This window comes from Vigna unguiculata, chromosome 11 (assembly GCF_037176805.1).
Source record: "Vigna unguiculata cultivar grain cowpea cultivar isolate G323 ecotype 2 chromosome 11, ASM3717680v1, whole genome shotgun sequence".
Lineage (NCBI taxonomy): Eukaryota > Viridiplantae > Streptophyta > Magnoliopsida > Fabales > Fabaceae > Vigna > Vigna unguiculata.
Window position 1 is genome coordinate 29,369,912 of NC_140802.1, and position 24,413 is coordinate 29,394,324.

The 24,413-nt window shown below is 35.4% G+C and overlaps 1 protein-coding gene and 1 pseudogene across 2 annotated transcripts; one reads left to right on the forward strand and one right to left on the reverse strand.

Moving 5' to 3' along the window:
- The first annotated feature begins 1,544 nt into the window (after window positions 1-1,544).
- Window positions 1,545-17,979, forward strand: LOC114169296 (G-type lectin S-receptor-like serine/threonine-protein kinase At4g27290). Of its 2 annotated transcripts, none has more exons than XM_028054382.2 (7): window positions 1,545-2,954; window positions 15,771-15,887; window positions 16,072-16,214; window positions 16,286-16,496; window positions 16,571-16,808; window positions 16,895-17,045; window positions 17,282-17,979. In XM_028054382.2, exons 1-7 carry the CDS (start codon window positions 1,688-1,690, stop codon window positions 17,591-17,593), a joined length of 2,439 nt encoding a protein of 812 aa, XP_027910183.2. In that variant the 5' UTR covers window positions 1,545-1,687; the 3' UTR covers window positions 17,594-17,979. The 2 variants fall into 2 exon arrangements, with proteins under 2 accessions (XP_027910183.2, XP_027910184.2); XM_028054383.2 differs by having other exon boundaries at window positions 16,075-16,214.
- On the reverse strand, window positions 2,961-14,941 carry LOC146881715 (uncharacterized; annotated as a pseudogene).
- Window positions 17,980-24,413: the final 6,434 nt, after the last annotated feature.

Below are 24,413 nucleotides of genomic sequence, written 5' to 3' on the forward strand. Positions count from 1 at the left end.
GTGGGAGTGGTTAGTAGGTCCATAGTAGGTTTGGTGGAGAGCAGTGAAGTATTAACAAGAGGTCCTTAGAAGGACCCTCAGGTGTTGCATTGTGTTTCAGAGGATCAGAATTATGTGACAATGAAATCTATCAGAAAAATAAGCAACATGAAGGCAGAGAATAAAGCATGGTGTGAAGATTTGATTAATTTCATCAAAATCTTCAACATGAATGAGAACTTACTTTGGGGCTTACTTTTAATGTTATGGAAGGAGCCCCGTGTTTCCTTAAAAATCATTCCAAAAAAGTCTTTCCCTTTCTATTCCTTTTGCTTTATTTGTTTGAGAGAAGAATTAAGAGAGAATATTAGTTTTTCCTCATAGAGAGAATGTTAGTTCCTCCTCTGAGGTTCTCCTTGTATTAGTTTTTCGTATTTTTAAGAGAGGATTGTCATTGTTTTCTTCTTGGAATTAGAAAGAATGATATGTAATTTTTTCTTGAATAAATTATATTCATTGCCTATTATCTGTTTTTGTTTCTTTATTTTCATTTTTTATTTTAGTTGTGAGTACTTGTACTAGTAATCTAATATCTAACATAAATTGCCTTAAGTTTTGACTTTTAAGTCATGTGAGACTATTGAATACAGTAAAAACAAATTGTATATACAACACCGATTATTTTTCTAAATCCAACAAAACGATTTTCTACAGCTGTTTGGTGGGAAAGAGCACCTGGGAATGCCTCCGGTGCCTATCCTCAAGAGCGGAATCGCTATATCTATTTACCCTAAATTTTCTGGATATATTTTCTTTTGCCTTTTTGACGTATTCATTGGTGTAGGGACCGTCACATGCATCAACATCATTCATACATGCTATTTATTATACGGTAAAGTAATTATCAAAACATAAAGAATATAATTCTTTATTGTGTAAATCTCACTTTATATTTATCTCTTTCAATTGTATATTATTAATTTGAAGCTACTACAGAATGAGAGTTCTACAGAAAAGAGATTTGAAATGGTAGTGAATCTGTCAGCTTCAAGTTGCATCTGAAGAGACCTTCCTCACAGGGTACTACTATTAAGAAAATGGCTTTAGGTGTCTTTATCAATTAAAACTTCATCAAATCACTTTCAAAAGTTTTAAATACCCGATTCAACCCTATCATTTCTTACATTTTTGCGCGTTTTCACATCTATGATCCAATTAAAAAAGTTCTGAGTGTTAAAGAGTAATGATTGAGTTACAGTCTCTCGATTTTTTCTTTTTAAACTTTTTGAGACAGAAAATCTCGTAGATTAGAGTTTGTTAAACTCTAATTAAAAGGCACTAACTTCTTGGGTGGTCCAATTTGTTTTTAATGCTTATTACCATTTTTCAGTTACTTGTCAAATCATTTAGAGACAACTTTATATAGAATTATGAGCAGAGAGTTGGTTCAAATCCAGAATTACCCGTTGGAGTTAATGCATTGAGATTCTCATCAATTGCCGCACCTACCCTAGAATTAATAGTCATTAAAGTATTTATTCAGCCCTGTTTTCTTTATAGTGCATCGCACTAAACTAACCACAAATAAACACAGTCTTTACTTTTTGAATTTTCTTGACCGTGTCATAGGTTATGTTTTTTTCCTCTTTGTTGTTTATGTACCAAGTTCAGAGCCAACCACATTGTTTATGATAAAAATCGTACCAAAATGGAGAGCTTCGAAATGTTTGGTGTGTGCCTTTTGTTCCTCTCTCTGTTATCCATGTCCTCCACTTTGGAGATGATTACTCCGACCCAACCCTTGAAAGATGGTACGAATGAGAATGTAACTCTTGTCTCCACAAACGGAACCTTTGAAGCAGGATTCTTCAGCCCTTCAAATTCCGGTAGCCGTTACCTTGGAATTTGGTACAAAACCATATCCCCAAGAACAGTTGTTTGGGTGGCCAACAAAGAAACACCACTTCAAGACCACTCCGGCGTCTTAGAACTAGACAGTGATCAAGGAATTCTTAGTATCAAAAGTGGCACAGGAGCCAAAATATGGTCCTCAAATGCATCACACACTCCAAGCAAACCAGTTTCTGTCGAGTTGTTGGAATCAGGAAACATGGTTGTGAAAGATGGCTACAATAACTTCTTATGGCAAAGCTTTGATTACCCAGATGATACTTTGCTTCCAGGAATGAAACTTGGAATGAACTTGAAAACTGGTCATTACAGAGCTTTAAGATCTTGGAAATCCCTCAACGATCCTACTCCAGGTGAATTTTCATTTGGTGTTGATACTCGTGGCCTTCCTCAACTAGTTATCACAAAGGATTCTAATGATGACATAGTTTATAGACCAGGCTCTTGGAATGGTGTTGGAGTCACAGGAGTACCTGGACAAAGAACTACTCATCCTTCAACAAAATCCCTTTTTGTTATGAATGAAGATGAAATCTTTTATGAGTTTCAACTCTTGAATAGTTCAACTAAACTGAGAAGCAGATTGCTCCCAGAAGGGTATCAAATGCGTTTATTATGGTCAGATGAGAGTAAAAGTTGGGATCCTCTATACACTGGTTCATTTGATGAGTGTGAGAAATATGGTATGTGTGGTGCGAACACTATTTGCAATGTGAGTGGAGCACATCAACACTGTGAATGTTTGAGTGGATTCCGATCGAACGTTGCAGATTCAACTTGTGATCGAATTATACCTCTAGATTGCAACAAGGGAGATAGTTTTAAGAAGTACGAGGGAATGAAATTGCCAGACACATCTTCATCTTGGTATGATAAGAGAATGAGTCTTGAGGAGTGCCAGAAATTGTGCTTGAGCAACTGCTCTTGTACTGCCTATGCTCAATTGGATATCAGTGCCAACGGAAGTGGCTGCTTGCAATGGTTTCATAACATTGTTGACTTCAGGATACTAGCACAGGATGGACAGGATTTTTATCTGCGAATTGGAGCTTCAAAATTCCAAGGTATGCTTTTTATTTTACAATTCATTCATAATTAATTCTAGCGTACCCTAATTCTGTGATTTCATTTAAACAGTTGTATTTCGAGAAATACAATCCTTAATTTCATTGAATTAACATATCTCAACATTTATCTAATTATTATTTTGTACCCTAACTCAATATTTACCCAATCATAATTTCTTTTTATATATTAAAACAAAAGAAAATATATATTCTTTTAATATTAAACCCTTAATAATATTAAGTTTATATTGCTAATTTTTTTAATATATTTTTATTAAACTATTTAACTAACTAATATTTTAAACATTTAAGGAGGGGTATGTGTCCGGACGTTAGGTTACCCATATTCACTAACACAAAAAGTGCTTATAACATCGGTTATTTTAAGCTTTTGACGTCTGCAAAAATACCGATGTCATATATGGTGACGTTAAAATAAACGTCTAAAAAAAACTGATGTTAGCTAACGTTGGAAATAAGAGTCCGACATTCCTTTACGTCAGTTCGATCTCCACCCGATGTTCAACTCGCCCCAACAATAGGGCAAAAGCTGTTGAAATTGACTTCTGTCCTTGCACTGACAGAAGTCAAAGGATGTCGGGTAGTGCTACAGCCGACGTCCTTTGACGTTTGTCAGTGCAAGGACAAACGTCAATTTCAGTAGTTTTTTTTTTTAATTTTCACTGTATTTACATATTCCCACACTTCAAAAACAGAAAATTCTCAGAACAGAGTTCATATTATATTCCAGCAATGTAGTAATTTTAACTCATAATTGTAGAGTTATTTAAACTTTTAAAATTATAACAAAACTAAAACTTTCATCACGAAATTGATCTACAAAGTTTTTAAAATAAAATTCTAATGTTATAGGGCCTAACTCCATTATTTCAATAAATATGCTGCCCACTCTTGTCTTAGTGTCTGGATAGTGTCATCCGATAGAGGTGATGAATTCTTGAAGTGCTGAAAAGATAATACAAATTCATTATGTCTGAATATCATTGTTTAAAGTTTGATATGATTTATAATATCTTAAAGATATATACATATATTATTACCTCTATCCATTCATCTTTAACTGCGACTCGAATGATTGTTCTTATTCAAGACATGACATAATACCCACATTTCCATGAATCTTCTTGCTTGTTACACTAAAGATGACAAAAAAAAATCACATATATCAAGTTCATAAGCTGAGATGCGAAAATAATAACTTGGTAAATGAATGAGTTACAACCTTTGGGCATAATACTTTAATCGTTTGTGCTTTGGGCTTACCCACAACTCTAATGAAATTTTGGAAACATAAAATATAGGTTAGTTTTAATAACTAAATACATATGATATGAAAAAAAAAGTAACACTTACTCTTGTAACATGTTTTTCAAAGCATTTATAATCTTCAATTGAACAAAACCATACAATTGTGCATTGATTTGAAATGATGACCAATAGTTGCCAATGAGAGAACTATCATCAATCACAAGTACTTAGTTGAATAATCAACAATAACTCATAAAATATTACAAGCAATAACACCTACCCATGAATGTACGGCGCAATGTAACATCCCGTCAGGATATTACGAATTTTTAATAAAAATAAAAACAATAATAAATACGCTGCATTTAATAATACCTCATTTCCCAAAACGTGGGAAAATTAAATTTTTATTACTTCCAAATATAATCTGAAATCCATAGTTTGTAAAACGAAAATAATCTAAATAGTCTCATAAGAGTTTACATATTATTTCAAAACATATAATAATAAAAACTCTCGAGCTATCCCCTCTCCGTGCCTAAGCTTCACCAGAACCACCTACATCAACATCATCTGCTCACGTGTACCGCGTACACGATCATCACCAAACACAAGAAAATAGGGTGAGCTTAACAAATTAATCATATAAAACACATATACATATACTAATCACACACACACACACGCACACACACACACACACACACACACACACACACACACACACACACACACACACACACATATATATATATATATATATATATATATATATATATATATATATATATCGCCCAATCCCATCATAGAATTACCTTCCTTTGATTCCATCTAGCATGGCCACAACCATGATATTCGCGTTCTACATGTCCTAGTGAGTACTTCAAGATGACCTGCTGCCATACCTATCGGCCACAACTGATAGAGCACGTGCGGGAAACCATTGCTACGGATCATACACCGTAACGCCAGGTAGAGTTCCCGAATACGAAACTCTTCAGCTATTAACTGAGGAGGGCAATCTATCTGGACCCATCCATACTGGCCATAACCAACACACTCACACCGGCAACACTCGCCAACCCGAGCTCAACTCAAGGGTTCCTCATGTTCATCCGTCATTCCGAGCTCAACTCGAGGAATGCCACGTGCTTAACCCCTATCCCGAGCTCAACTCAAGGGGTACGTTCCGAGCTCAACTCAAGGAACACCAGCAACCCCACCTTTCAATCATCACCAAAAGCCTTTTAGATCACGCATGCAGAACCAGCAACCCAAGACTGTAGTAGCAAAGTCGCTTGGCGGGGGACACGTACCGCCAGGCGCTGCCAGCTTCCAAACCGCTTGGTGGAGAATGCGTACCGCTAAGCACCAAGCGCCTTAGAAATCCCAATGTCGCAGATACCGCTTGGCGGGACAACCCATACCGCCAAGCGCATGCACTCCAGGGCCCCTTGACCTTGTCATTATCGCTTGGCAAAACCTCCCTCTCCGCCAGGCGTCACTCGCACTAGAAGCCCATTGTTTTCTAGCTATCGCCTGGCAGTTCCAATACCCACTAGTGCAGTAAGGGCTTTTTGCCCCGGTTATTTTCCACATTTTACCTCGGGTCTGGAACCGAGGCATATTGGGGCGAGGCCAAAAGGTAACTCTTTTGGCCTCGGTTGTTTCAAAACCGGTGCCATATACCCAGTTTTCTGCCTCGGGTCAGATAGGACCGAGGCCATAGGGTAAAATCTGAAAATCTGAAAATTTTAGAATCCACGGGACACTCAAGATGCGATTTTGTGATCCAGCCAGGAGCACCTTTGTTCTGAGGCCTTGATGTTTGCGACTCCTTCTCGTGGAATGCGGAGGAAAACGCCATTGATACTGCAAGCGAACAATGACAGTGAAGTAAAGGTGGTAGAGTGGTGGTGGGAAATCACTGTTGTTTTGAGAGAAAAAAAACAGATGTCAACAAGGTCATTCAGGGCTCTAACGCCTCATCTCCATCATACGTCTTCCACATAAATTCTCCCTTTTATCGACGCCACCTTAAGCGTATCTACAAACAAAACACAAAAATACCAAGAAGAATTTCCAGTCCAAAAGTACCAGACAAGCGAGCATGCACACAAAGAGCAAGAGAAAAAGGGGTTTCAGATCCGTGAGAGAGAGAGCGCGAGAGAGAGAGCGAGAGAGAGACGGGAAATGGAGGTGCAGCACAGGGTGGCCGGAGGGTGTGGTGGCAGTGGGTGCAGCGGAGAGAGAGAGAGCGCGCGAGAGAGAGAGAGCGAGGGGAAGGAGTTACAGAGGCGCAAGCGCGGGGAAGAAGAAGGGTTCGCGAAATTTGAACCCTAAATAAACCCTATGGCTTCGGTTGTTAGGGGAACCGAAGCCATAGACCCCCTTTTGGCACCGGGTCTACTTGAACTGAGGCCAAACAACTAAGGTCCAGCCACTTTTTGGCTTCGGGTCTTACTGGACCGAGGCCTATACCACTATTTGGCACCGGTTTTGGGCGAACCGGGGCCTATACCCCTCTTTGGCTTCGGGTATTTGGAGAACCGAGGCCTAAAACTTGGCTCTAATTGCAAAAATGCCACCGCGTCATTATATGCTTCGGTTCCTGGCCAACCGAAGCATATAAGGCGAGGTAAAATGAGAATTTTGCACTAGTGACCTCCGCCAGGCGCCATACTAGTAGGTCGCGTAGTACTAAATTCCAAGTCCTATGAACAGTCTGTAGCCCAAACTTGGATCTATAAACTATAACATTTATCACCTTAATTCAGTTGATTCACATTTATACCATTCACACTCAAATGATTTTGGTACAAAATCCCAAGATTAGTGCCTTGACTATACTTCTCTCTATACTCATGATTGCCAAATAGGTTCACATCTCCAAAGGTTTCACAAGTTCACACTTCCTGTTTCACAATGTGCTCTCCATAGCCATGCCTCTTATATCCCAACATTTTTTACAGTATTATTTAAGTCTCCAACCACTCCTTAACACTAATTCCAGCGTACTCAGACCTGTGGCTAAATCCCTTGTACACTCAAATTTTATTTCCACAGAACTCTAGTTTACTCATACCCCTACTGCCATATGTTCCTTATTGATTCCATCAAATTTCCCAATTGAAACCCCAAGTTAATTCATACCATGAATGCATGACTACATAAATCTTAGTTTTTGTCTAATGATTCATACCTGGTTTCCTTAAAGGTCCACTTCCGTAGAGACCCCAACTTTCCAATACATCTACCCACCAAACAGTAACTCCTTCTTTCCTTAAAGGTATACCAGTTCTGGCAAATTCCAGAATTCTGCACTACACCAGCGAGAGTCCATTTTTTCCCAATTCTCACGATAGTTCACCTACATGAAGTCCAATATACAAACCACACCTATTCCATAAAATTTCCCCTTAACATTACACCACCAATTGGTCTCGTAGTATCAAATTCCAAAACTTTCCAACCTTAATACCTATTTGCACTGTTTCATTCAAATTAACCTTCAATTACACGATATTCAATAGTATTTTCAACATCTGATCATCCCTCAACAATTATCACAGACTTTTCCCCGATTGGAAATCACCCAGAACCCCAAAATCATCAATATCGATACATATCGCTCGTGTCGCCTGGCGGCTTGATCAGCCCTACCAAGCCCTTCATCCAAACACCCAGAATCTGGGTTGGCATACATATGTCGCCTGGCGGTCAGGCTCGTACCTCCAGGCGATTCCTCATCTAGAACTCAAAATCAGATAGAAATTTAAATAATGGTGATGTTAATTACCATTTATTGGATCTTTATGGTCTGTTTTTCAGCCACCCTTGGCTGCTCCTTAGCCATCTAGGGTTTCCATGCCTTTCCACCTTTATGCCAAAGGAAATATTGGCAAAAAGAAAGTTTAATTTAGGTTCATCAAGGTTTGAACCCACAACCATTCCAATGCCAAGTCAATGCTAAACCATCAAGCCAATTCATGTTTCTTACTAGCTAATTTAATTCATGGATTATATCATTCCACAACATGATCACATATATAAAAGTATAATAACAAATAAATAACACATAATTGACATACATAGGACTTGAACCCAAGTCCTCTCACATAATAAAGTACTCTCAACCATTTGAGCTAGTACTTTTCCACATCATACAAGTTAGAATTTAATGCCATAAAGGCTCTCTCTACCCGTATTTATTAATTAACTATTTATTTAATTACTTAAATTCTATAGGTCTTACACGCAATGTAAATCTCTGTTTGTCTTAGCCATCCATGTTTGCAAATAACTTTTCACGTGATAAGGTGAGTTTCCAGAAGCTTGAATGGTCTGAGGTTCAATGAATCCATACATGGAAGTTGAGCCTTGTTCCACAATTACTTTGTTCATGTACCTACAATAAAACTGTTAGGTATAAATTAAAAAGTACCAATTCAATGTTCTAAATGTAGAATACAATAAAAAATCTTACATGCACCATGGTTGTAAAATTGAAATATTTAACATCTTGTCTCCCGCAACGATCTCTAGTGCATCATTCAGATAGATGTACAATGGAACATGACAGTGGAGGCCAAATACTCTTAACTCCCACTAGAGCACTACTAGTCCTCTCTTCAATTTGTGTAATTTTGTGAGAAGCTTCCCTAGAGGTTCATCTTCTGCTTCTACCATGTCATCATCTTCATGTATAACACATTGACGCCTGACATGCTGCTTTTTAGGACGGGTGGACTGAAATAAAGATTTTTGAAAGGTATAAGATCAAAAGGTTTATAAATTGTAAAATTGAACTACTTAGAATATGATGCCATGATACTTTTTGTGGGCCAAAGTATGGCATCATCAATGCTTTAGGCCAAGCTATAAATTTGCCTAAAGCTTCCCCAACGAATTGGATTTCTGATGTTGGCAAAGGCACTTGAGCATGGGGATCTAGAATTTCATCAATTGTCACACGCGCGTACTAGGGCAGTAAAGGAACACCATGGATAGTCTGCCCCCTTGAAGTTGTCGTCCTATGGCCACTACGTGTGGAGGATCTCCATCAACCAATAGCTCATACTGACTTGTGTAGTCAGTATGATCTGCAGCAGAGCATGAGCCTTTTGTGCTCACACGATGTTCTGTAGGAGCTTGAGTGGGGATCTCCATATTCTGCTGATGCATGGACAGAAGCTTTTCTTCAAGTGTTTGTTGTTGAAGTTGTTCCATGAAGCGTTGCTCCGTAATTCCCATGCGTTGGTTCATTTTTTCCTCCATTTGTTGCTCCATCTTCCTCAAGGCCTCTTGACTTAAGGATTCGTTACTTCTTTGTGGAAGACCAAAGTAATCTCGAAGATCAATGAAACCTCCAACACCACAAATAAGTCATGGGTGCTCTGGCTTTCCAATCGTTGTTGTCAGTATATCGTCTCGACCATGACCAACAAACGAACCCTGAGTCTCTTTCTCAACTAACTCATCCTACACCACATAAGCAAGTTTAATCATAAAGAGGAATCATATGAACTATGGGTGTCAAATACGTGATGCACTTACTATTCTTGCAGCCTTCCACAGCTCGTACCTAGGAATTGCAGGTACTTCGTCAGGGGACTCAAGTCCTAAGGCTTGTGAACGAGACTTTTTCATTTCTTTCTCTAATAATGCATAGCTACCTCTAAAGAGTACGTGAGGTGTATCATTAAGCCTTTGTCTTTCTTAGGTTGTTGTCCTTTTTTCCTATCACACACATAACACTATTTACTAACTTTAATTCAAAAATGTATGACTAATGTCACTATAAACAAATTTCATAAACAAACCTGTCAATCCTCACACTCTCTGCATGCACAAAAATACATCCAATCCTCCTCAAAGATTGAGTACTTTATGCAAGGAGTATCATGTTGTTTGTCTCCAAACACATATAGATGTGTGAGCCTTGCCTTGAAGTCCCTCCATCTGGTGCCTATGTAAGATAGCACTTTCTTCCTAATTCGCTCGATGTTTGGAGCAATATCAAAATTTTGTTGTTCAAAAATCAACAAATAAGTTATGTGTTAACTAAGATAATAAACAATATAGTTGCTTTAAGTAAACATACTAAAACATCTTGCCATAGGAGGTTCTTATCGACCTTCGCGACGTCATCCCACGAAGCAATCACAATAGGGATTTTCTTTTTGGACAACATCCCTCTATAGCTACGGTAATCGTTTTCCCCTAGGCCACTAAGATCATTCGATTGGGGATCAATCTCGACCAGCAACCTTTGTTTACCAAGTCGTTGGTTTGTGACACTCGACAACCGAGTCATAGATCTATCTGGTCCACTCTTTGCTGACCCAAAGCTCGTCATACCTGAAAAACACATCATTAGAAAATGTTAATAAGGAAAATATACTAATTTACCTCTACTATATTACACGAAAAATATAAAATTATAAATGTGAAAATATTAATAAATAAACACCTAATAAGGTATTTTTTTCTCTCATATGCCTTCATTGTGATCACTTCGAATAGCATGAATGTCATCAGTTACGTCATCAACCTTGTCTTAAATGGTTGTTGATGAGAAAGACGTCGTCTCAAGTAGATAAAGACAATATTCATCACAATTTCTGTGCATGCTTCTTCGTTCTAATACAATTGACCATTTTTGATTGGTTGGATCAATGATATAAAACAATTGTCTCACTTTAATGGCATTAATAAATGGTTCATCCATATAACTCATCTTGTTAAGATCCACCAAAGTGAAGCTGAGGTCATTTGTCCCCACATCGGAATTTCTATCAACCCATTTACACTTAAAAACTGGCACTCTAAAAGTTACATAGTCAACTTCCCATATTTCTTGTATTATTCCGAAGTAACTAATGGATGTTGTAATTAGATTTTTGTCCTTAGAACTGGCAAAATGTACAGCTTCAGCTTAAGTGTAACCCCACTATTTTGAACTCTACTTTTCTCATCTTTCATCTTTGAATAGAAACAACAATTGTTTATGTAGAACCTGCCATATGCGATCACATCAGTGTTCGGTTCATGAGCTAGCCTCAATAGAGTTTTAGAAACATTTGGAATCGCATAAATTGTTTTCTTAAACCATGATAAGAAAGTTTTGTTATGTTCATTAAGTGCCCATTTTTCACTCATATGTGGGTATGCAGACTTCATTTCATCAATGTGTTGTGAAATGTAAGGAATAACTTCTACAATGTTGTTTAAGATGTACAAATGGGCTTGATCAACTTCTTTTCTACTAACACTTTGAATCTTCACTCCTCGAACACCCTTGCCTTCATATTTACCTTCATGTCTACTCTTAGAAACTCCAATTGGTGCACAACTTGGCATATAACTTGAAAAGAATTCAATGGCTTCTTCTGCAATGTACTGTTCTAAAATTGAAGCTTCCAGTCGATATTGATTCTTGACACATCCATGTCAAGAAAACTGGCCCACATAATCGATTTTCTCTAACTAGATGAACTATCAAATGAACCATGATATCAAAAAATGATGGTGGAAAATACATTTCCAATTGACACAATAGTGTAATGGTCTCATTTTCCAAATCATTTAACACTCGAAGGTCAATAACTTTCTTGCATATTGCATTAAAGAACATACACAAACATGTTATAATACCTCTAACAGAAGAAGGTAAGATGGCTTGAATAGCTACTAGTAACAATTGTTGCATCAGCACATGACAATCATGGGACTTTAAACCAACTAACTTTAAATCTTGCATAGAAACAAGGGTACTAATATTTGAAGAGTAACCTTGGGGAACCTTCACACTTTTTAAACACTGATAAAAAGTTTGCTTCTCCTTTCTAGAAAGACTGTGACAGGCTGGGGGCAAGTAGGTACGTCTTCCAATTGATTGTGGATGTAACTTAGAAAGGATACCCATGTCCACCAAATCTTGTCGTGCTTTTATTCCATCCTTGGTCTTTCCTTTTACCTTTTGTAAAGTCCCGATGACGCTATCACATACATTTTTTTCAATGTGCATCACGTCTATACAATGTCGTACCTCAAATTTACACCAATATGGAAGATTAAAGCAGACTGATCGTTTATTCCAAATATTTTTCTTTGTGGTCTTCTTCTTTTGATGTTTACCGAACACAATATCAATGTTTTTCACCTGATTGTATACTTCTTCACCATTGTAGGGTCTCGTCACAACTTTATTCTCAGGACTTCCATTAAATGCTTTTTTCATTCTCTAGTAAGGATGATTTCGAGGAAGGAATTTTCAATGTTTTGTATACACGGTTTTCTGACCATGTTTCAATTGAATATAACTTGTGTTTTCTTCACAAATTTGACATGTGAAATGACCTTTAACACTGTAATCGCTCAAGTTTCCATATGCTGGGAAATCATTTATGGTGCAAAAGAACATTGCACGCAAACAGAAAGTTTCTTGACAATATGAATCGGACACATCAATGCCTTCTTCCCACAACAGTTTCAAATCATCGATCAACGACTTTAGGTACACATCAATGTCATTTCTAAGTGGTCTAGGACCCGATATCATCATAGACAACATCATATATTTTCTCTTCATGCATAACAAAGGAGATAGATTGTCTATCATCAACAAAATTGGCCATGAACTATGTTTGCTACTTAAGTTCCCATAAGGATTCATACCATTTGTAGCAAGTCCAAGTCTTAAGTTTCTTGGCTCTACACCAAAGTCTGGAAATGTTTCATCAATCTTCTTCCACTGTGGAGAATCAGCTGAGTGTCGAAGAAGATTATCACACTTTCTTCCATCAATGTGCCATTTCAGGTTCTTTTCATCTTCTTTAATGGAAAAAATCATTTGAATCTAGGTATTATAGGAAGATACCATATCACTTTAGCAGGTGGACCATCTTTGTCTTCATCACCACTTTCATCAATTTTCTTTTTAAACCACGATAAACCACATGTTGGACACACCTTTAGTGAAGCAAACTCGTCTCTGTATAAAACATAATCATTGGGGTATGCGTGTATCTTTTGATATTCTAAACCCATTGGACATAAAATTTTCTTTGCCTCGTAATTACGGATAGGTAACATGTTATTTTTTGGAAGCATTTCCTTTAGCAACTCCAACAATTCTGTGAAACTTTTATCGGTCCATCCATTCCTCGCTTTTAAACTGAACAATTTCAAAGTTGCCGACAATCGTGTAAAGTTAGCGCATCCTGGGTACAACTCTTCCTCTGAATCAAACTTAAGAGAATTAAATAAATGAGATTTTTCAAAATTTTCTTACCCAACATCACGTACCATGTTTTCTAAATGATCATCCATCCATTGGTTTACATAATCTATTCCTCGTGACGTCGTAGGTTGGTCTAACTACTCCATGTCAAGTCCAAAGTGTATAACTTCTCATTATTCTGAATATGAAAAGACAATGAACATAAAGACAAAAATATGTCCCATTAATAGAGATTGCATGTTCTTGAGCATATTGCAAAAAGTCAGAAACCCCCTTTTCATACTCTTCACTGATGTGACGCTCATTCATCCAACTTAGATCCATACTATTTTCGTAAAAAACTTCATCAATCTCAAATTCTTAATTATCACAAGGTAAGACCCTACCCTACCCATTTGAAAAAATTATTTTTCATAATTTCTTAACACGTATACGAAGAAGTCAAACATCATAAATTTGACAAAATTTCAACAGCATTTCGCATTGGTCTCTAAAGTACACGAAATGAAAGAGATCAATCATGATCACAATCAAGTATGCATCCAGAGAACAACACAAATTGCCTCAATCGAAATTTTATCAAATTTATGCATAAACTTCAATATACACGTTATAAGCAATTATGAAAAATAATTTTTTCAAATTGTCCGATCAGACAATTTAAAATCTAATACAAACAATTAAAAATTTAATCATTTGTACTAGATCTCAAATGGGAACTAAGGTTCTCTCAATATTGTGAACTAAAATTATAATAAATCTTCACATATAAAATAACAATGCAATAATAATATTAAAAAATAAAAATAAAAATATTTTAACATGCAACAAATCTAATAATAAATATAAAATATATTTATCAATTAAATTTATCAACTATCATAAAATTTCAAATAAAAAAAAAATAAGCCAAAAAAACCAACAAAATACATTAAAATCATTTTAACATGCAACTCATCTTATAATAAATCTTAATTTTATTCCAAATATATCAAAAATCATAATTTTCCTAATAAAAAAACAAGCCAAAAAAATATATAAAATAAACGCATACATGAATTAGAGGAAAATGAAAAACTAACCTCTTGTAGAAAAAACAAGGATGTAGATAGAGGAGGGTGGGCTGTCGGCGAAAAAATTCATGGTGCAAAGAGGGAAAACCCTGCATTTATGTAAAATGGAGACTAAAACGAAATCCAATCGGTTCAAAATGCTTAAATCAGTGCACAAATCAAAACCCAACAAGATTCATGGTTGAAAACTCACCTGCGAAGGTCGCGCTGGCCGGCAAATGACAGAGATGGCTCGCGAAGAAGAGAAACAGTTAGGTTTTTGCGGTGCTGTGAATCAATTTATGAAGGGGGACATCAGTTCTGATATAAATCGACGTTAAAGGAAGTCAGATTAGTGAAGAAATCGACGTTACGGGACGTCGGGCGCATGGGGAACAAACATCAAGCTGGAGGGACATCGGGCGCATCAGTAACAGACGTTAAAGGACGTCGGAGATTTTCTGGACAGGCGTTAAAATTGATTCTTTATTTACAAAAATGCCATCAATCATTTTTGACGTCCGTGTTCTCTTTAGAAGAGATTAACTAGGTGACGTTATAACACTTTTTGTCTTAGTGATTATGCATATATAGGGACCACACCCACCTGTCCTCTTATCATCCTAGTTGTAGTTACAAATGTGTGCCTCAACTCTTATGTATGATTAATAAAGAATAAAAGGAAATAATTGAGAAAGAAAAGAAAAAAATGTACAGAAGGGTGTAGAAAAATAATCGAAGTTAAGTTGGATGATTTTGTAAATATGAACCTAATTTTACAAAATGGGTTGATCCCACCATCCGAAAACGTTATCATTCCAAGCCCAAACATTATGTAATTCTTTCCAAATAAAATGAAAATTTTAAAGAAGAAATAAGTATACCCCACATATAGTAGGGTAGGTTTAACATAGTATTTTCCATTAAGATACAAAAAATACAATCTGTCGCTACTAACTGTGCTAAAAAAAGTACCTTCTATGGTAAGATTCACGAAAATCAATTTGTGTATCGTTTCATTTCATTACTTAAACTGAGAACGCGGTGCGGCCATTCCCAATTTCTGCTCTATTCCTTTTTCCTTTTCACCCTATTGATTTTGAAATCATCCACAAAATATTGACATGTATTATGTTCTCAAGGTTAAGTTGAACAAGAATTTCTATATATATCTGTTTCTAGTTATATGTTTTGTAAATGGTCCAATGTGTAATTGTGTATTTGTTGATTATGTTCTTAATCTTTTAGATCACGCCTTCAACAGGAAGATAGGAGGAATTATACTTGGTTGCACTATATTCATCATCGCCATTGTAGTATTTGGGTCCATATTTTGCCTCAACAGGAATAAACTCAAGCAAGCAGGTGAACTCATAATGATTAAATATTGCCACAACAGTTTGTGTTATATTTTACTTTAAACTGAGCAATGATTGAATGTAATAACAACCAATCTTCATTTTTATGTTCTGAATTTTGTTACACTTTACTGAAAATTCTTTTCTATTATATCTTTGTTTTGCGTAAGATCTGATACATTTTTAAGTAGCAGAAACAAATTACTGGAAGAACAAGAATAAGAAGGATGACATTGATTTACCAATATTCGACTTTTTATACATCTCCAATGCCACAAATAACTTTTCTGAAAGTAACAAATTGGGACAAGGGGGATTTGGACCGGTGTACAAGGTATGAATTAAATTTTACTTATCATTCATCTTCACAAAGAAATAACTTGAATGTTATGAAATTATTGTCAGGGAATATTACCAGATGGGCAAGAAATTGCAGTTAAGAGGCTTTCTAAAACTTCGGGACAAGGTTTAGATGAGTTCAAGAATGAAGTATTGTTGATTGCAAAACTTCAACACCGCAATCTTGTAAAGCTTCTTGGTTGTTCTATTCAGCAAGATGAAAGACTGCTAATTTATGAATTCATGCCAAATAGAAGCTTGGATTACTTTATTTTTGGTGGGGGTTTTGTTAGAATCTAATTTTTCCAATATTTGTGATATTTTTCGTAACATGGTGGTGAATTTTCTCAGATTCCGCAAGAAGTTCATCAATAGATTGGGCAAAGAGATTTGAAATTATTGATGGAATTGCTAGAGGACTTCTCTATCTTCATCAAGATTCTAGACTAAAAATCATTCATAGAGATCTCAAGACTAGTAATATTCTTCTTGACAACAATATGAAACCAAAAATATCAGATTTTGGTATGGCTAGGGCATTTAACCTAGATCAAGATGAAGCAAACACAAATAAAGTGATGGGAACATAGTAAGTTTTTCTATACTTGTTTCTTTCTTACCCATTTTATGTACAAATCTAAATTCTCATTTCTGAGTAATGCTTTTTTTTCACAGTGGTTATATGCCTCCCGAATATGCTGTGCATGGATCATTTTCAATTAAATCAGATGTATTTAGTTTTGGGGTAATTGTACTGGAGATAATCAGTGGAAGGAAGAATAGAGGATTTCGTGACCCACACAATGAGCTAAATCTTCTTGGACATGTAAGTTAAAAGTGAAATTTAATAACACCCTGATCTCTCATGAAACACTGAATATTTTTTCATTGGTAGTTTTTGAATAACATGATTAGAAGTTCCACATCGGTTAAATATAAGATCAATTTATAATTTATAAGTAGGTGCATACCTCATGTTACATATTGGTTTTATAAGGTTAAATTAGACTAAAAATCAATTTTTTAACATCTATTGATGGTTTTCATGTATTTTCTTCATAGGCATGGAGACTATGGATTGAAAAAAGGCCAATGGAACTAATGGATGAGTTAGTTGACACTGGAGATGGTCCATCTGAAATATTAAGATATATTCATATTGGTTTGTTGTGCGTACAACAGAGACCAGAGGATAGGCCAAACATGTCTTCAGTTGTTTTAATGTTGAATGGCGAAAAGTTATTGCCTGAGCCAAGTCAACCTGGATTTTACACGGGAAGAAATAACTTGACAACCATGACAGATTCTTCTTCAAGAAATGTGGATGTGTATTCTCTCAACGAAATGTCTGAGACATTGCTTGAGGCAAGATAAATGATTTAAAATAAAATAAAATAAATGGTATGGAAAATAGAAAAGTTTCTGACAATCTCTACACGTACTACTATACATATGTCTGGAAGAATATTATTCAGTTTGATTGTGAGATAACAATTTTAGAAGGACAATGATATTTTGACTACTAAATTTTGACAACTTCTATTACAACTTGAAGTGTCATCTTTTAACTGATTTAAGAATATATAGAAATAAGTAAATGAAAAAATAGATAGCCACTTAGGAGATGTCACCTCATGTTGTAAGAGAAAATTGTCAAATTTTAGTTTTCAGAAAATCCTTTTCCATTTTAGAATCATGCCATGTTATTATTCGTTGATAAATATGATATTTGGACATATACTTATGTTCCATTATATGTATATTTGGTGGCCAACCCTGAGTGTTTGATATTTTATACAAAATATGTTTGAAAAAACCGGATCCAATTAATCACCATTGTATTGAGATGTCTGATTTAAATTTGAAAGTTGTTCATGGTCATTCACTAAGTATTTTTTGTTTACTTTCTTCTTTTCAATTATTTTATATGGAAATTGAAATAAAGAGCACCCTTTGTAATATTCTTCATCAATCGCCCTTTACTTTCTTTCAATATTTAATATTAAAGTTCGGGTGGGAAAAAACTCAAATTTTCTTTAAATCTAGATTTTCAAATAGGGATAACCCATCAAATATAATCCAAATTTTCAATTTATATTTTTAGTTGGGTTTGGATAAAGGTAGAGAAGAACTAGCCAAAATTTGGCTACATTCATTTGAGTCGGTGTGACCCTATACGAAATTTTGTCGTATTCGGCCGACTTCAGTCAAGTTATCCCGACCAAAATTTGGCTTAGCCGATCCTGGACCGAAATTTGATCTCATTGGGATGAGTCGACACCAGACGAAATTTGGCCAAATTAAGCCAAGACGGTTGCGACCAAAATTTTGTCATGTTCGGCCTAGTGGGCTTCGGTCAAAATTCGGTCGAATTTAGTCAAGTCGGCCCTGGTCAAAATTTGGATGAGTTGGCCCTGGCCCAAAATTTGGCTAGTCAGCCACGACCGAAAGTCATTCGAGTCCCTCCCATGTTGAAATTCGGCCGAGTTTCCTCCGACAAAAAAATTGCCAAATTCAATGGTGTTGGCCCTAAAAATACAAGTTTTAGAAAATTCAATTTAAATTTCTTTTATAAAAAATATATTCTTGATTTTGAACCTGGTCCAAATATTTGGATCTGGATTTAAATCTTAATCCAGATATTTGGATTTGGATTTAAATCTTGATCCAAATATTTGGATATAGATTTAAAAAAAAATCATTCTAGTTCTACTGAAAAAAATGGACTTGGATCAAAAATCTGATCAAATTATTTGGATCTAAAATGGACGTGGATTTGATCAATAAAAATTCAATCTATGATCATCACAAATTAAAGTAGCACCTTTCCCCTTTTCCATTTTATACCCCCACTTTGTTCACTTATCGAAGGTTGCCTGCAACACCTAACCTTACTAGAAGAAAACGAATAAATATGGTGAAAGTGATTTCCTCGGGAATACATCTTCGATGACGAAAACTTATTTAGTTGAAGAGATTGTAAGGACAAAGATTTATGTGCTAAGTGCTAGTAGGGTACACAAAATGTGCATATAAGTGTGTAAGGCCATGAGGGTAAACGAGTAAGAAGAGCCTTAAAATAAGCTAATTGTAGAACTAGACAAAGAGGGTGGATTAGTGTAGTAGACGAATCAAGCATGGCCAAGTGGAGTAATTTCCCCAATCTTTGGTCCTCCTTTAATGGCAAATAATGGTTTAAAACTAGCTATTATAAGCAAGTACCAAAACATCTTAGCAGGGGACAATTTGTTTCTTAATCAACACTACTTCCATTAACTGTTTTTGAAACCGCAGTAACCAACATATTGGACATATCTTCAATAGAACAAACTTATCTTTACAGTATACAATTATTAGGATATACACGTATCCTTTTGTATTCCAAATTCATGGAACATAAAAAAAAAATCACTTCATTATTATAATTAGGTAACATGTTATTTTCTAAAAGTATATTGAATAAAGCATTTACTCTTTTTCACACAAGTTGTATACATTAGTTTTCTTGGGTTGCCTAACACCTTGAATCATCTAACGCCTTATGACATTTAGTTACATAGGTTGTCTAATTAGTTATGTCGTCTAATGCATTGACTTATTCACTGCTTAGCCTCGTCCAATGCTAAGAGTTGAACTATTGTATATGCCAAACTTATGAAGCTTGAATATCAATAATGCAGACACATATACAGACTATACATTTTGATTTGTAAAACATGTTTATCATTACATCAGTTGTATTAGACATTCTTTCTTAACTCGCCTAATACTATTTCACTTTTAACCAGAGACTTTCCTCATTTGACAAAGAAATTATTTTGTAATCATCTAAGCTCCATTAACTTAAAGGACTTGTCTACTTTATCAAATATTTCTAAAAATTATCTTTCTCACGTAGAAGTCGCAAAACTTTGAAAACTCGTTAATTATTTTATTTGGCCCCTAATAGAATTCTCACGACGACGAAAAGTGTCCCTCAAAATTATAACTTTCACTCAACAAAATTATCTTTAGTAAATAAATGAGTGACTAGTTTCTCTTTCTCATTGAGTTTGTTAAAAGACCCAAATTCATCTAAACACATAATTTTATCAAAAAAACTAGACAATAAGACATGTGCGTAGGCATGGATCTTATTGTCTATATTCTTTTGAATTTGTACGGTTATAGTTTATATTAGTTAAAAGATCGATTTGAGTATTTTAATATTACGAAAGATGTATTGATATATTTATTACACTAACAATAATACCCCATTTAATTAATAAACATAATCAAAGGAAGCATAACACTAATATAATATAATGGCGCATTCCTGGAGTTTAAACTTAACTCCTTACAATTATCCAAGGCATACCACCACGTTGCCAAAACTAAACCAGATACAAAGTGCAACACTAATCAAAACAGAAAATTAAAAGATAGACTAGTACATGGGTCATAGCCCCAAAAGAAAGCCCAAAGTAGTAAAATCCAGCCCAGATGGCTAAGCAGTGGAACCATCACCTCCTTGTTGACCACGGGTGTTCCTCGCATATGCTCACATCAACAAGTTGATGATCATCGCAAAAGAGAGAACGACACATATAAAACATACAACAAACAACAAAAGGGTAAGCTAGAGCCAAAAGTGATTTTATCATGTAATCAGGTATACTTTCACAGTCAACTACTCATACAATCATCCAAGCATGTTATGAACTTCCAATCAATACACTACGACTCGACTCGACTCATCCAGATACATATAATCTAGTCGAATTCATCGAATGCTTGCACTTGTGGTTAATATCTCTGCTCACCCTTGAGTTGCTCACCCCCGAGCTATGTGTTACAAGTGTTACAATGTTTCCAATCCCCCACACACAAGGTTAGCCCTTAATGGTTTCAGGCCTTCTGCTACTCTCACCACAAGAGTCAGTCCGCTCTAAGTGAGACTAACTCACTCCTTAGAGTGTCAAGATACATCCTTACCTTGAATCCTTACCAAATTATATAGATGGGGCACCACCATGAACTCCCATTAATAGGAGCCATGGAATTACGTCTCGACCACTGAAGCACGACCTTGAGATCTCACCTAGAGATTTCAAGGAATTATGTATTGACCACATACTATACATATTCAATCAATCACGTAATATTCATCACACACATCAATTTCATATCAACCTTTTGTAACCATCCCTCATTCATATTCCATGTTGAGTCAATAACAACTCATCCTTCCCAAATCCACAATACAGAATTGTACCTCATGCCAATACCATGTCAAGGACATCATTGCTTATCCATGAACCCCTTCATATTTCATATCAACTCCATAACCATCTCATCATATTAAATCCATGAACCAATCCCATACATACACATCATTCATCTCATGCTTTAAACAAACCAAATCATCCAAAATATATTAATCATACAAGAATAGTAGAGAAAATAGAACTTGGTGCATTCTCGCCCAGCCTCTTGCTCAGGCAGAGGAGTCTCGCTCAGGCGAGAGAGTCTCTCGCTCAGGCGATCTCCCTTCGCCTAGGCGAGGGCTTGAAAAGAGAAACAGTGGCCATGTCACGCACTCTCGCTTAGGAGAGACCTCCTCGCCTGAGCGAGACGTGCTCTCGCTTATCGCCTGAGCGACAGCTCCCGCAGGTAAAAAGGGGCGAGTACTGCTAATCTCGCTTAGGCTAGACAAGTCGCTTGGGCGAGAAAAGCAAAACCCTCCATTGTTCACGCACGCACATATCAAACATTTAATCGCACCAAGCACACAGTCCATATTCATAGCATCATAACTACAATTGGGCATACAAGATGATGAAAAATGGCCACAAAACTCATCAATATAGCTTAAGACGCAAATCGTAACTTCCCTTACCTGGAAAAGGGTTAGCAAGGACCTTGACGGCACGACAACGAGCACAACATCTCTAGGAACGAACTAAAGAGCTGAAATAAAAAGTGGAACAGAACCAAGAAATGGGGTTATCATGAAACCCTAACTGGAAATACGAAGGGTGATTAATGGGGACCAATATCAGCTAGGAAGAGATACTTACGTGGAGTAGAAAATGGATTTGAGCTAGCTCGAAGAGGACTTAGGGCTAAACCCTAGTAGAGCGTTCTGTGAGAAGAAAAGAGGGTGTGAGGGAACTGTTTTCGCAAGAATGACAGAAGTGAGGGGTTTTGGCTGCCTTAGGGGCCTTGTATGCCTCATGGGCCAGCCCTTAGGCCTATTAAATTGGGGCAGCCCTTCAAAATTAAGGCAGTAGAAAAACTCGGCCTTACACTAACAACATACTATTGATATTTTAGTATTACGAAAGATGTATTGATACATTTATTACATAAACAATATATTTAAAATGATACTACTATTTTGTTGTAACAAATATTTAAAAATTTTGTATGGATGTAAAATAAATAATATTTGAATTTGTTATAATAGGCTTTCATATAGTATTTTGTTATTAAAACATAAGTTATATAATTTTGTTTCTTGTTAACATGTTTTATTAAATGGAATCATAATATACTATATGTTTTAATAGATGATTTTAAATTTGCTTAGCAATAATAATATGATTATTATTAATAGATATTATGTTAGATGGACTACCAACCTATTATATTTTTAAATAATTCTTTTAAACTATTTTATAATTAGTCATAGATATTGTTTTAGATTAAATAACAACATATTATGTTTTTGCCTTTGTTAGTAACAAATTGATTTCAGAAAATATTATTATTATGATTATGTTATTTATATATTAAAATGTTAGATAGTTATTAGTTATTCCAATTTTAGAGGGATACGTAAATTATATTTTTTAAATTAGTTGTAAAATAAAAAATTGTTTATTATTATTGTAGAATTGGTAGTTGTAGATAGTGGGAGTAATATACTGAAAAGATTACTTTAAGAAGGGAAAAGTTGTTTCTTGTATCTGTGGTCCTTGAAGACAAATTTTAAGCCTAGGAGAAAAAGGGAAGGATAACTTCATGGTTGTATCAGAAGGAGTATTCAGCAAAGACGTCCAAAATTAGTTATCATGCTTTCATCCTGGGAAGGTAATTCTTGTTGTTTATTAATTTTCTCCAGTAATGTTAGTCGATTGAGTTGGAGTTTCACCGTTACTGTAAATTTTTTATGTTGTAATCAAAAATCTGTTCATCAACAGGAATACATCGAATTTAATGATACTTTTATGCATTATTGGAAGGATAAATTGAAACAGGGAGTGAATTATTTCGAAGATCGTATGGGCAATGTGTTGAAAATTTATTTTGAAAGGGGTCTTATTGAAAAGGGTTATTTTGCTAGTGTAATGAATTTCTGAAATTTTATAAGTTGGAAAACATACACTATATCGGGACAGTTTTCTTGGATGACAGAATGTTCTAGTTTAGCATTAGGTATACGTCGTATGTTGAAATAGAATATTTCCTACCTGTGGAAATGTTGTCTGCTCTGGGAACATTTTAGCTAGAAAATGTTTTTCAATTGGTTTACAATTAAAATCCATAATTTGAATGTTAGTGTTAATTATTATTATTTTTTTGCGTGATCTGCTATTTAATTTTGTGATACTATTGTTGGTACTTGATCATTGTGTCTCACAGGATTATGCCTCTTTGGACGAACTTTTTGTTAAATACTGGGATACATATTTGTCAAAGAGGATGATTGAATTGATGGAGCCAGAAAGTAGGGTTCATATGCTTTCTATTGAAAGAACTGAATATGAATATGGGTTTTTATAATATCTGGAATTGGACACTTGATGGACTTTTATGAGTTGGAAACAAACTATGTCAATGGGAACATATTTTAGTTTAGGGCATTTTCCTTATCAAGTGTTGAGATCGATTAATACGGATGATAGTAATAGTACTTAGGCTGTTCTAGTGAATTCAATACTGATGATGCATATGATGAAGAAGACTTTCACTTTTCAACGGTGTAGACGTTTTCTTAATCTGAAAATAAAGTTAGTAGGTCAAAGCTTGTAATTTTCTTAAAAATATTAATGGTGATATATTCTTTATGTATACATTAAAAAAAATCATGTAAATTGTAACAATTTTATTATAACAGTTATTTCAACCATTATTATAATATGACATTTTTTAGACTATCACATTTTACATATAAATATGGTGGATTTGACTGCCATTTTATTCATATTAC

Excerpts from the sequence above, each read along its gene's own strand:
- LOC114169296 (XM_028054382.2), top strand. The coding sequence starts at position 1,688 with ATGGAGAGCTTCGAAATGTTTGGTGTGTGCCTTTTGTTCCTCTCTCTG. Across the intron at positions 2,955-15,770 it reads TGGAGCTTCAAAATTCCAAG|ATCACGCCTTCAACAGGAAG; the intron begins GTATGCTTTTTA and ends TTAATCTTTTAG. Across the intron at positions 15,888-16,071 it reads GAATAAACTCAAGCAAGCAG|CAGAAACAAATTACTGGAAG; the intron begins GTGAACTCATAA and ends ATTTTTAAGTAG.